General features: G+C 35.5%; 1 protein-coding gene across 1 annotated transcript; it reads left to right on the plus strand.

Annotated features, from left to right (window-relative positions):
- Window positions 1-7,385: 7,385 nt before the first annotated feature.
- On the plus strand, window positions 7,386-8,561 carry LOC126771647 (uncharacterized). Its single transcript, XM_050491652.1, has 2 exons — window positions 7,386-7,637; window positions 7,858-8,561. Exons 1-2 carry the CDS (start codon window positions 7,397-7,399, stop codon window positions 8,559-8,561), a joined length of 945 nt encoding a protein of 314 aa, XP_050347609.1. The 5' UTR covers window positions 7,386-7,396.
- Window positions 8,562-15,067: the final 6,506 nt, after the last annotated feature.

The following is a 15,067-nucleotide window of genomic DNA, read 5'->3' on the forward strand; positions in this document are numbered from 1 at the left end:
AATTCCACCGGGCTGCTACTGAGAATTTTCTAACTATAAACTATAAAGTTTATCATATTTATTTATCTGACTGCCTTATTGTAAATAACTATAAAGTTTATCATATTTATTTATCTGACTGCCTTGTTGGTCTAGTGATTTGATATAAGGCCGCAGACCCGTAGGTTCTGGATTCAATTCCCAGGTCGGGCCACTAAAAAGTTATTAGGTTTTTCTGTCAGATAATTCTCAGTAGCAGCCCGTAATTACAATAGAAGATATCAGACACACGAAAAAAAATGCATAACAAAATATATATATCTGAAAAAGTGTCATTAATAAGTTGTTTTTTGCTAATCAAATTAAGATAAGCCAGTATAAGTTAATTTCAATTTTGTGAGAGAATCGAAATGGATATCGATTTGATCACTGCAAGCATATATCATTTTACATAATCTCGAACAGGGAGAATTAGCGAATAATTATATTTCGAACCAATATAGCGATTACCAATATAGTGACTCACTATATTGGTAGATACCAACACTTGTACACTATAATATCTTCTATATATTCGCAGTCGGCTAATCTATCTTGAGATTAGCCGCCGTGGTCGAAATCAGTCCGGAGGACATTATTATTACTAGAAACATGCGACGTTGTTCTCTTACTGTTTGTTTCTATTTTGTTTTAAATTTAACAAATATATTATATATCTGATGAGTGGTTCGTACCTAACCAGACAGGCTTGCACAAAGCCCTACTACCTAGTAAATATTTACATAAATATAAGGATGAATTAATTAAATATTTCAACCTTGAAACATACCTATCTAACTTCAAATAAATAAATTTCAAGATGGACGTCCCGCTGCATACTGCGAGCGAGAATTCAACTGAAGCAGCAATATAATCTCCCGTCTGAGGAAACCTTACAAACACGAACCATACAACAGAAAATATATACACGTAGAAGTAGCAAGCAGCGCCTATGACATTCAGGACTTCAGTGATCCATGAAATGGCTGAAAAATTTAATATATTTATTATGTTGAAACTGAGAAGGGTGACCTTTAGCCCCCAGGTGGTTACTTGGCCAGCTGGATCGTGAGCTGGTCAGGGAAGCTGCTATCGTGCAGCGGTGGGGTTCCGCGGGAAGGAGGGAGGGTGCCAATGTCGACGAGCTGGCGGACCGCATGCGCAGCGCTCTAAAGGAGGTGTGCGATGCGGCCATGCCGAGGACCCGGCGCAGGGTACCGCGCTGCCAGGTATACTGGTGGTCGCCCAAAATAGCGGAGCTTCGGGCGACATGTAACCGGGCGCGGAGGACATACGTCCGCTGTCGCAGGCACAACGGCCTCGACGCGGACTTGGAGGGACGGCTGTGGGCCACTTATCGCCAGCTGAAAAAGGAGCTGCAGCAGGTGATAAGTCAAGCTAAGGAGAGAGCAAGGGAGGAGCTTCTGGTGGGCCTGAAGAGGGACCCGTGGGGACACCCGTACCGTGGTGTGCGAGGAAAGTTCCGCACACACGGTGCCCCTGTGACGGAAACGTTGCCGCCGGATCTCCTCCTGCGACTGGTTGGTGAATTATTTCCCCAACCAGGCGAACACGTCCCACCAATTATGTCCCCTCGCTCTGTAACAGATGACAGTGCGGCTCCACCACACGTTACAGAGCGAGAGATGGAGATGGCCCTCGATCGATTGAGGGCCAGAACCACAGCGCCAGGTCCGGACGGGGTTCCAGGGCGTGTTCTGCGTGACGCCCTGGAACATCTAGGTGGGAGGCTTCGGGAACTGTGTGATGAATGTCTTTCCAGTGGGCAGTTTCCGAAGCTGTGGAAGGAGGAAAAGTTGGTTCTGTTGCCGAAGGAGGGGCGTCCACTCGATACCCCTTCGGCATATAGGCTAATTGTGCTGCTGAATGAGACGGGCAAGCTCTTCGAGAAGATCCTCGCTGCCCGTCTTCGTCGTCGAGGTGGGGCCGGATCTTTCAGAGGCTCAGTACGGGTTCAGGGAGGTTCGATAAACCATTGACGCCCTGGACGCACTAAAGACCTGGACCACGGAGGCGGTGGCCCAAGGGGATGTAATCCTGGCGGTATCGCTGGACGTAGCGAACGCCTTCAACAGTCTTCCCTTCGAGACTATAAGAGAGTCACTCCGATACCACGGGGTGCCTTTCTATCTCAGAAGGTTGTTGGGGGCATACCTCCGGGACCGAGTGGTCCTCTGGGAGGGGGGCGATGGGCAACTTGTCCGGCGTTGGGTAGGCTGCGGCGTTCCACAGGGGTCGGTACTCGGCCCAATTCTGTGGAACGTCGGATTCGATTGGCTCCTGAGGGCCCCTATCCTTCTCGGGATGAGGGTGTTGTGCTACGCGGATGACACCCTCATCATGGCGACGGGGCGGACCTTTCAGGATGCGGCCCGCCTGGCCGAGGTTGGAGTCATGTCATGTCGCTGAAGGACCTCCGCTGACTCGCTTCGCCGAATAAGACCGGGGAGAAGGCGTCGGCGCTATGCGCATCTTCTCCTCCCGCCGTAAGTGTTGCCGGGGTTAGGGGGTCTTTGTACCCTGAGAACACCCTAGGATTTGGAGGCCTGCAGAGGCGGGCCAACCGTCGGGGCGTCACGGTAGTATGCGCAAGCGATCCTGTAACGCCCCTCCAAAAGGCGGTGTGGGTACCGCTGGATTTTTAGTGGGTATTTCGGCGCATGCTCGGCGCCGGCGAGTCTCACATACCCCCCACTTCAAGTGGGGGAAACGCGTAAACGCGTTTTTCCAGCGAAACAAAAAAAAAAAGGGTGACCTTTAGCCAATTAATTTTGTAATTCGTAAAACATTAAACCTTTGCATTAACGATTAAAAAAAAACTTTAATGCTATTATACAAAAATATACAAAAATAGAATTTTGCTGCTTTGGGTTATAGCCTAATTAGACAATATATGATAATAATAATAATATATATATAATAAATAGTTAATTATAACACATTACTCGTAAATTAAGTTAATCGTAAATTAAATATAAACTAATGATGAACTACTTACGTTCATGATCTCTACTGTCTATTTTTATTGATGAATATCTTAACACTCTCGCTAAGTTGTTTACCATAGTGGGATAGTCAGTGTATTTTAAGCTGTACTTTTCAAAATCTCCTAATTTTCCGTGGACGAATGCCATGATACCAAACTTTTGCTATACTAATGACATTTAAAAAAATATTTATGTATAGTTACACAATTAAAAGCAAAGGAATAAAAGTAACTATTAATACCAGTGCGGATATTGTGACACATTAGATAGCAAATTCTTGTGAAGTAAATGTTCTCGGATTAAGTATTCATTACTAGGAGATCGACGTTAAAGTTATGTTCTATAATTGGTGTAATTAAATGTACATGTATTACTTTTTAATTTTCCAAGCTAGTAAATATTAAAACAGTGAAAAGGTCATTTCTATTCTTTTAATTTTATTTCTATTCTTTTTCATTTTATAGTATTATGATATTAATTATACGTTTTTGAAGCAAAACATATTATTTATGTTTATAAAAGAGTTACGTTAGCTAGAGTCGGATGGCCGAAAAAAAAACAAAAACTATTTTAAAACTAATTTAATTAATTAAAATTAATTGTTAAATTAAACTTAATGTACAACCTACTCGATGTAAGCTTTACAATATAATAATGGTGAGAAAGTTATAATAAAGAAACTTATTTCTAAATTGCAATTTAGCGTTCCCGATAAATACACACTATTGTTTGGTTCGAGGGAAATCTACGTCAGCTATCTTCCAGAATATGGTTATTGGGCAGGACAAACTCAGGCGGTTATAATTCGTGTTAATAAAATCAAAACTAATGTAGAGAAAATAAAAGAAATCCAGGATTTTAATTAAAGAAAATCCAAAGACTGAAGAAATGTAAACTATTCTATTGAAATAAATTATAAATTACGCAAGAAGCGGCGTTAAACAAGAACTTGTTTCAACAACAATTAAATTTGCATTGGAATCAGAATTTCTTTAATTTATGCAGACAATTATTTTAAGATTTTATATCTTAAAATAATTTCTCTGTAAAATCAAGAACTTTTATCATGAGAAATGAGAATGAAAGAGATTGTCCGGTAATATGATTTCAAATTAATTTAATTTTATTCGACTCGATAAAAGATTCGGAAACCAAAATGCAATTATATAAGGAAAAGACCTTTCTAAGAAACTGGTCCACACTTCTGGAGATCATACTCTTAGACATTTATCACTTATTCATCATATATTTTACCGCCAAACAGCAATATATAGTATTGTTATGTTCCGGTTTAAAGAGCCAGTGGCGAATGAGCCAGTATAACTACAGGCAATAAGGAAAAATCTTAGTTTCAGAAGTTAGTGACACTTTGGCGTAGTAAGTGATGCTTAATATATCATACAGTGCCAATGCATATGGGAGTTGGTGACCAGATGGCGTGGTCAGGTGGCAAAAGCCGTTCTACTTTATAAAAAAACCAACATTAGTGGAATTACAAGAGACGTTTTTTTAATAAGCGTGGTTATGAGCAAGAATGTACTCCACATTCTCGGGTTGGAATTGTACGTATTTTTAAAATTCACTAAATTGTCGCTTTATAATTTCTATTAGTGATTTTGATTAAGTGAAGTTAACGATTTAATAAAATACTTAGACTTATTATTTGGATGAATCCGTGCCTGCTGTCACCTATCCCAGCCAGCATACCCGACCCGACCTTTCGTTAATGCGATAATTTAAACATATAACTTTCTTTAAATGAATCAACTGATATTATATACAAATATTTTATATTTTATATTTAAGCCAATGTGCAAAGAAATATAACATAATACACATAGATAATGTAGTTAGCGAAAAAAAACATTCATACGTAGAAAACTCAGAACCCTTTTAGAAGTTGGTAAATATATAATTAGTGTTAACGTTATCGTCTTTTTGTTTTAAATATGTAAACAAATTTGAATATCAATGTTATACAAAATAAATAACCAAACAGCAAATAACAACTTGTACTATTATTTCTTAGAACCTACCACATATCATTAAATATCAATCAAGAAGACAGTACCATTATAAAAGTCACATATAATTAAAACAAATTGATTTTAACGGAATAATGAATCGATTTTGTCATATCAAACAACACGTATATTCAATACAAATAAAAATTCTTTATTGCACACCAACGAAACTTAGATAAATTCTAAGCCAGTGACGTATGGGGTCCCATGGTGACGAGGAACCAACACTAGCAGCCATTTAGTTCCTTATCTATATTGATGAAATATATAAACTAAAATTAGCTTAAACTAAAATCCGAGGTCTTTTTATGCAGTTGACACCGCTCTATGTTATGATCATAAAATATAATTAATAATCCAAGATGCACAAAGTTATTCTTAATATATTCAGTGTGGTTTCTAAAATAACTAATTTTTGATCTGCTTCGATTATAATTTTATCATCACTAAGTCAGACTTTGAAAGTATGTTATTACTCAAGACAACTTATTATTGGTATAATAACTTGATATTTTATGATTACAGTACAGTACATTACAGTCTGTGAATGTCCCACTAAGCTGGGCTAAATGTGCAATGTGCTGGGCTAAAGGCCTCCTCTCCTCTATTTGAGGAGAAGGTTTGGAGCTTATTCCACCACGCTGCTCCAATGCGGGTTGTCGGAATACACATGTGGCAAAATTTCAGAGAAATTAGACTAATGCAGGTTCCTTCACGAGGCCTTCCTTCAGACATGATGACAGAGATGAATTATAAACAAAAGATTCACGCGTTCTAACAAATAGGTCATTTCGGCTTTTTTGACTGTGAATAATATAAGGAATCCATTAATCGAAACCTCGTTTTATTTCTGAATTGAGATCAAGTTCTTTCAAATGAAGGTTAAAAAAATAAAATAAAATATTAGTTACACATAAAAATAAATATCGAGCTTTGTTCAAATATTAATTAATACATACGAATTATACGAACTAACGACAAAATCCTCTCTATGACATTAAGCTAATTTCATAAAAAATACTGTTGTTTTTTCAGTAAGAGGCCTGCAGAATTGATTGAAACTAAAAAATTGTGTTGTACCAGTAAACAATTTAGTATTTCCTGTGAAATTACGTTCACAATCTGATAGACATTTGAGGTATAGCGTTAGTTCAAGAAACAATCATTTATTAAGAACTACAATGTTCTGGTCGCAATTAATTTAGTAAATTTAAATATTATGTTAATATTTTATTATAAAAACATATTGAATGTAGGTCTCATAACGTAACGTAGTAAAAGCAAGTAAATACCAGTTTTTTTAAATAATTGTTTGTGGTCAAACAAGCAGGCGAGTAATCTGATATTAAGTGATTATCGCTGTCCATGGACATTTGCAAAACTTCCAATGCGTTGCCGACCTTTCAGGTGTCTAAATTATTTTGTATATACGTCTATTGTGTAATTATGTAGACAAAAGCATACAATATTATTAGTCATTGCCAAATTATCAACTTTATATATTTTACCTATTATGACGACTACATTATTTTGAAATACCTAAAAAAAATGGAATTGCATATTTGGTCATATTTGTGGACGAGAATCAAGAAATTTGGTCTAAAACATGACGACTTCCCTACCATGATAGAAAATGTCGCTCTTTTATTGAAAATTTTGACTATTAACCTCTACAAAAAGTCTGCTAAAGGTAAGTAGAGTGTAAAGTAATATACGTGCCATTTTGGCTCTTACATTACTGGACATTTGAATACATTACATCTACATGAAGCATCGTTGTAAATTACGTCCTTTTTCTTTATTTGCAGGCATTCCCTTGATTTTCTACATAATGACTGCAATCGCGGGTCTCAGTTTCTTCTATGGTTACATTTTCTCCATGCTCTGGCTGGTTTGCTTCCGCTATGGCTTATCAAATTTCAAGTCGGCGTCTGCAGCCCTTGCTTATTGCACCTGCAGTGTAACTTGCATCACTAAATTTATTTACGTTAAATTGTATGCGTAAGTACTTTATAGTTAGGAAATAATATTATATTAAACTAAAAATATCGTCCCTCGCATTTACTTGATCTATACGAAATGGTTTGTATTCATTTACTAATCTCAATATGAGCTGAAAAAATGATGTATACGATTATTATATCATTAACCACAAACCATATCTAAAATGATTTGTAGTTTCATTACAATACTGTAAATAATTAATTACTTACATTTAACTAAATCAAACATACTTTATAAATTGTTTTTAATATTATGTATTTTATTCGTTATCTATCTTTTTCCGTTCATGTTTTTTACTTCTTAAAAATAACGATTAAGAGAAATAATAACATCAATAAATTAATGTTTTATTTGCATGAATTCAGGAAAGAAGTGCACGAGACTGTCGATAACTATTTACAATGTGACTCTCACGTGATACCCGACACAAGATTTGCCAAAAACTTGCGAAAGTATCTCAGAGTTGTTAAGAGACGAGCTACAGTTATTTGGGTATTTCTCATCTCTGATGGCGCAATATTTATCATAATACCATTTGTTATTCCTGGAAGACTATTTACTGTTGACATTATCTTAATTTATGGTGAGAAATTGTTTCATACATATATATATTATATTTATAAAATGTATAACAACTTGTCTTTAAAATTATATATAAAGTTATCACCACTCATCACCCATAGCAGTGAAATGGCTCTGTAAGAAATATTAAACATATCGTACATGCGCCGCCGGCGTGCACAAAGCCCAACGACCAAGTAGAAAATGTTAATATTTTATTATTCTTGTGTACGTTTTCTCAGGCTTAGAACCCATGTCGGAGTCACCCAATTACGAAATAGCAACTTTCGTCACGACATTAAGCGTTGGCTTTGCAGTTTACACAATGGTCAGTGTTGCAGTATTCGTCATAGTTATCGTTGGCTACAATGAGGCACAGTTGAAAGCCCTCAGCGAAGAATTAATTAACGTATGGGGTGATAGTCAATACTTCTTCAATAACATCAAACATAGAATAACTGATAAGGTACACGCCGTGTACATCCAAAAGCAAGTAATGAATGAATTCGTTAGAATCCGTCTGAGAGATATCATAAAGTTTCACATTTCAAATATTAATCTTCTACATAATTTAGATCATGACATTCGATCTACATTAGCTATTGAATACAGTTTTAATGCAATTTCTATTATAACTGAACTGCTTGATGGTTTAGAAAATACTTATCTCCAATTACCATATACAGTAGTTCATATATTAATGGTCTGTCTTGCTGGACAGCGGCTGATAGACGCGTGTGACCATTTCGAGAAATCCGTGTATTGTTGTAAATGGGAAAACTTCAACACAAGCAATCGAAGAACTGTATTTCTGATGTTAATGATGTCACAGAAAACTCTGGTATTATCAGCCGGTGGAGTCGCTGAATTGAATTTTACTTGCATGATGAATATACTAAGGTCAACTTATTCTACTTACACCACCTTGAAATCAATAATGAAATAATTATTGCATAAATTTAATCAACAAGAAAATGAAAGGATATAAATTACGTTTTTATTAAAATAGATTTTGTAAAATAAAATCTACCTCCTTGAGTTATTTGAAAGTTAAATTGCTATGTCGTAGTGTTTTTTATTTAAGGTTTAAGTAACGAAAATTGTAGGTATCATGTGTGCCCAGGCGATATAAAGGTCTGTGTCAGTTGGGTCATTGTCAGCGCTGTAATGTACTGTTACTCGTATCATGTACCTAGTGTATTATTTATTGATAAAAACGTACGCTTTGTCTATATATGTAAACCAATATATATATTATAAAGAAACGTGTTTAATATATTCATCTGTATTTAAAAATTACTTTAATAAAGCCTTTAAAAATGCGCAATATTTTCTTTTTACTTCAGATTGAATGACGTCATGATCGCGTGCAAATTGAAAGATTCATAAAGAAAAAAAATACGCAGTTTATTAATAAACTTTGTTTTTTGCTATACGATAATTTTTTAAAATTTATGAAAAGTAAAGATTGATATTAATTTTCTCAATAATATAATCAAGTAACTTGTTTTTGTTTTATGAGCGCACTAGAGGCTTACTTGGTGGAATGGCTTTTTACCCATCTGGTTTGGTACCACCCACTTATCACATGTTTTATCACCAAACAGCAATACGTGGTAGTTGTGTTCCAGTTGAAAGGGTGAGTGAGCTAGTGTCACCGCAGGTATAAGGAACATAACATCTTAGCTTAGTTAAGTAATGGTTAATATTTCTTGCGGTGCCAATGTCTATGGTCAGTGTTGATCACTTACGGCCCATCTGTCCGTCTTATCTATATTATAAAAAAGGCATGCGTTAATATAATAAATACATATAAATTATTAACAACACAATGAATTTTTAAAAAAACAATAATATATAATGTATAATAAATAGTGCAGATTGTTTCGCCTAAGATTGCCTTTCACGATGGAGATTGGTTGTATTGGCGAAGAACGCAAATATAACCGCAGAAATTTCTTTGACAATCAAATAATAATAAATAAATAATAGTTAGTGTCAATAAATAGTTCAAATTATAAAACAGTGAAATCATATGAACTTTTAACATCCGAATTTCATTAACATCAACGCCGCAGGACAAATATGTATACTATAATAATATGGACACTAATAATAGTGCACAAGTGAGTGAACAAATAGATCTCCCTCTCATAATCCGATTGGACGGCAATCCGACACGACCGAAAAGAGTTCAGGCGCAGATCCAAAGGCTTTACATGTCTTATTTATTAACTAATTATTTTAGCTTGGTGTTATGTATGACTTGGTTTTAATAAGGGCTTACTGTTAAAACAAGCCGCAAATATTGTTGGTAACCTAACGGACAGTATGTCTATAAAGAAAAAAACCAAGAATCGCCTTCAATTTCAGTTTGCAACTCTCAATATTATTAACTTCAACGACCCTTAACTGATATTGATGCTTTAATATATTGATGTATGTATTTATTGAACACTATAAGAATATTCTATTTAAAATGTTAACGCCGTAATAAACAAAAATAGTGTAATACAAACTAACATTTTTTTTATTGTTTCAATATTAGAATGATTTTACAAAAGATAAAATTATTGTATGTTGTATCAGCAAATGGACACAATGAATCGATTTAGCGCTCTGTAAATACATGCTTTGTATAAAAAAACGGTTTGATATTTTCTTTGAAATAACGTTTACAATTAGATACACGAAGTCTTGCGTTGGGTTAAATAGTACCTTTGGTTTTTAAAGTAGGGCTTTGTGTCTTTGTAGGTACCACCCCTGTCACTTATTCTACAACTAAGCACCATAATGATATTGCTGTGTTCTACTTTGAAGAGCGATTGAGCTACACACATGCACAAGGGACGTAACTTCTCTGTTTCAAGATTGGAATGGTTGACAGCGCCAATGACTATGGGCGATGGTGACCCATTTGCCAGTGCTACTTATTAGATACAAAAAAAAAACATTTGAATATAATATTGCTTAACAAACAACACAAATTAACACACAATAAGTAGGTACTTAAATTTGTATAAAATGTTTTCATAGTCTACCGCAGATTATAAAATTTTGAATTATTGATTTTAGTCCAGTAACTTTCATGGTTCTATTACAAGGAAATGGGATTCAGTATTTGGACCAATTTTTGGGGGACGCTCAAAAAGTTTGGTCTGGATTTTGATGACTTTCCTACAATGATGGAAAATATTGCTCTTCTATTGAGGATTATGACAATTAATATCTACAAAAATTCAACTAAACGTAAGTAAAGAATTATTATTTGTAATCCTAAAGAATTGATTGTAATGTTGCCTAGAATTAAAAAGATGGCCCAGGCCCATCAAACTACTAAACTCAAAATAATAGAGAGATACATCAAAGGCAAAAGTATAAAAAAAGTGTGTTATTATTCAAAATGTTCCGGTTTCTCTGGTTGGCGTTATTTTATATTTACTGAGGAATTTGCGGACACGGTTGCGCACAAATTCCAGGTGTCCATTTAAATTAAGCGTTTAAAAGAAAAATCCAGCATTTATCTATGAGATGAATTTCACTTTTACTGTTAATTGGCGGTAGGACTTTTTGTAAGCCCGATAGATACCACACACTCATAAAATATCCTACGGCTTAACAGCAATACTTAGTATTGTTGTATTTCGGTTTGAAGGGATAATTCAGTATATCAACATCTTAGTTCCCATGGTTTATAACACATTTGGTGAATTCCTCGTTGGTCTAGTGGCTTGGTATAAGGCCGCAGACCCGTAGGTCCTGGGTTCAATTCCCAGGTCGAGCCAATAAAAAGTTATTGGAAGTTGGAAGTGTGTACACTCCCGTGCCTCGGAAAGCACGTATAGCCGTTGGTTCTGCGCATGAACTCTTTCCGGTCGTGTCGGATTGCCGTCCCATCGGATTATGAGAATTAGGGAATAGAGAGTGCACCTGTGTTTGCGCACACACTTGTGCACTATAATATTTCCTGGGTACTTGGCTAATCTCTCTTGATATTGGCCGCTGTGGCCGAAATCGGTCTGGAGGACATTATTATTATTTCTATTTAACTTTTAAAGTTTCTCTTATTTCGAAGGATTTAAACCTAAAACGCTGGCTGCAGCCAAGCGTTAAGGAGTGTTGCTTATATTAAAAACGTTGATGATAAAGTGGATGATGATATAAACTATCGAGTGATACGGCAGGTGTTAAGGATTACGGCTTTTTGAAGTATATGGAGGACATATGTTGGCATTTGTAAGGTGTTCAGACTTTGTGTCAAGGATTTTGGCACGATACCTGTGGATGATAGGACTATTGGGACTATGTGTACTGTTTGTGCTTTCCATTGCGTTTTAATTTCTATGGCGAGATCTTGATATTTACTTAACTTTTCAGATATTGTGGTTTGTATGTTATGTGAATTAGGAACGGCTATATCGATAAGATAAGCGATTCTATTGATTTTATCATGAACGGTAATATCTGGTCTATTATAACAGATAGTTTTGTCAGTTATTATTGTTCTATTCCAGTAGATTTTCTGGTTTCTATTGTCTAATACACTTTCCGGTTTATATTTGTAATGTGGATTCATTTCTGTTGTTGATAAGTTTATATTTATATGCTAAATGTTGGTGTATGACTGCAGCCACTTGATCATGTCGATGCTTATAATCGGTCTGTGCGAGAGATTTGCAAGCTCCCGTTATGTGTTGAATAGTTTCAGAGGCTGCGTTACAGTGTCTACATAAGTCAGTAGGTTGATTATGATCCTTCATTATGTACTTCCTATAGTTACGAGTTGCTATTATTTGGTCTTGAATGGCGAGCATAAAACCTTCAGTCTCAGGGAACAGTTCACCTCGTTTGAGCCATTCGTTTGACTTCTCTTTGTCGACGTGGGGTTGGTTCAAATAGGCTCGGTGCCTCCCATGCAGTGTTTTTTCAGCCCATGCCAACATTTGTTGTTGTGTACTTATGATATGTTCGTTTACTTGAGTGTTTTTGTCATGTAGGTTTAATGGTGTAAGCTTTTTGTCTATTTCTGTTGCATGTCTATGTAGAGGTGAGTGTTCGAATTTATCATGGAAGTATGCTCTGAGTGAGAGTATCTGCTTATTGTGTAAATTGTGTATGTCTATTAATCCCCTTCCTCCTTCTTTGCGTGGTAGTGTGAGCCTTTGAATACAAGATTTTGGATGATGTTTCCTATATTTAGTGAAGTGAGTGTTTGTAGTTCGCTGCAATTTTTTTATGTCACTTTTTGACCATTGTATTATTCCGAAAGAGTACGTAAGTAAGGGTATGGCAAATGTGTTAATAGCTTTTATTATGTTTTTAGAGGTAAGGTGTGATTTAATCGGTGCGAGAATTTTGTAAGCAGTTCTTGTTTTGTCTTAGTTTGTAGTATTTGCCTAAATTGTTTTAAACCAAGGTATTTATATGTGCTTTGTTCATCCATTGATTCAATTTGTTCACCAGTTTCGAGTGTGTAGCTATTATTAAGGATTTTTCCTTTCGAGATTGACAGAATTTTGCACTTGTCGACACCGAATTTCATATGAATATCTTTGGAGAACTGTTCCGTAATGCTTGCTAACTCAAGCAGCGTGTTTTTGTCAGTGGAGTAAAGTTTTATATCGTCCATGTACATGAGGTGTGATAAGTTATATTGGGTGTTATTACCGTAAAGTATGAATCCAGTATTGGTTTTATTTAACTCAGGGGGCTCAGAGCGTCTCCTTGAAAAATTCCTCGTTGGATACGAATTGGTTCACTAGTTAGAGATTTCATGGACGATTGTTTTATTTTTAATACAGTTTGCCAGTTTTGCATACAATTTTGAAGAAATAATATGAGGGTTGGGTTTATTTTATACAATTTTAAGACATACAATAACCAGCTATGCGGGACTGAATCAAAGGCTTTTTGATAATCAATAAACATAGTATGGATATCTGATTTTGATTTTACCGCACTACTTAAAATGATTGCATCAAAAGCAAGCTGCTCCTTACAACCTTGGCTATTTTTTCTACAACCCTTTTGCTGTTCGGCAATTGTGCATTCGTTTGATGTCATCTATAAATGTTTCTATTGGTATGAAGTTGAAGTTGAATCTCTGGAATATGTGTAGTTATTTCGTTAACCCAGTCTGCATGTTTATTATGTTCTATGGGGTTTTCCCATGTCTTAGCCCAGAATTGTCGAAATTTTTCAGGGGGAGTATTTCTAGATTTTGCTCATTATCTTTGCAATTAGATAATAAATTTCTATAAAAGATTTTTTCATTGTTAGCAAATATTTTGTTTTCTATTTTACGGGCAGTACACGTCAAATATCTCTTAAGTCTACTAGCTGCTGCATTGAGTTTCTGTTTTAAGGTATCTAAGAAGTGTTCTATATGCGTGTTTGTATTTTCATATTGTGCGTGTGATTGATATTGTGTCTTTATGAGTTCTACTGCAGCTACTACTTTTCGGTTTCTATTTCCTTTAATAAATTGTGTTAACCTGCCTATATTGACTCGCAACTTCCTTATTTTATTTTCTAATCTTCTTTGCCAGCTAGGTTTTCTGTATGATTTGTTTTGATGGTTGTTTTGTGTTGAGAATGTCATTCTTGCCCCATTACATTTAGCTGCTGTCCATGCGGCACAGCAAATTATTGTCTGTAGAGTGATAAAATCAGTATCAGTGTTTACAAATTTTGTCAGTATCATCGTATCTATGTATTTCATTATTAATGAAAACTTTTTAGAAGTCCTTTGTTTAGGAATGTATGGTCTGCTAGTTGGTTCAGTATCACGAAAATGTTCTAGAGCATATACGAATGTGTTCTCTATTTCAGTGTTTACTTCTAAGGTAGTATTAAGCATTGATTGCGTGTTGTTGAGGTGCTCCATATCATGATCGTGGGTGATACTTTCTATGTTTTGTTCATCGATAGAGGTTGATGTAACGGAATCAATGCATGTAACTGTAGTGTTTTGCATTTTCCTAGCTTGTGAGTTTATTTCTGAATTCGATTTGAATGCATCGTAGTGTGTAATATTACTTTGTTCTGTTGTTTGTAAATGTTCATTATCTGTGTCTTCCGTTAGTGTGTGTGTATAATGTAATTCATCTGCTACTTGTTGTTTAATCAGTGTTAATCTATCTTATTTAATATATTTATTATTGCCCTTCGTTGATCCGCTAATCTTTGCTCTGTAATGTGTGTAAACTCTGGGTATAGGTTTATAAACTCTTCATACAAACGTTTTCTATAAGCGGTCTTATTAGTCTCTAATTGTGTTATTTTGAAATAAATCCTAATAATTGCTTCATTGCATTCATTTGTCCATTTCATACGTTTTCCTGTTCGTGTGTTAAGGGATGTTTTAAGATTTGTGGCGTTTTGTTGTATCTGAGTTTGGATTACTTGCAATTCTGTTCTAACTTCATCGTAAATCTGATCAATGGTTTCTTG

Source organism: Nymphalis io, chromosome 11 (genome assembly GCF_905147045.1).
Source record: "Nymphalis io chromosome 11, ilAglIoxx1.1, whole genome shotgun sequence".
Classification (NCBI taxonomy): domain Eukaryota; kingdom Metazoa; phylum Arthropoda; class Insecta; order Lepidoptera; family Nymphalidae; genus Nymphalis; species Nymphalis io.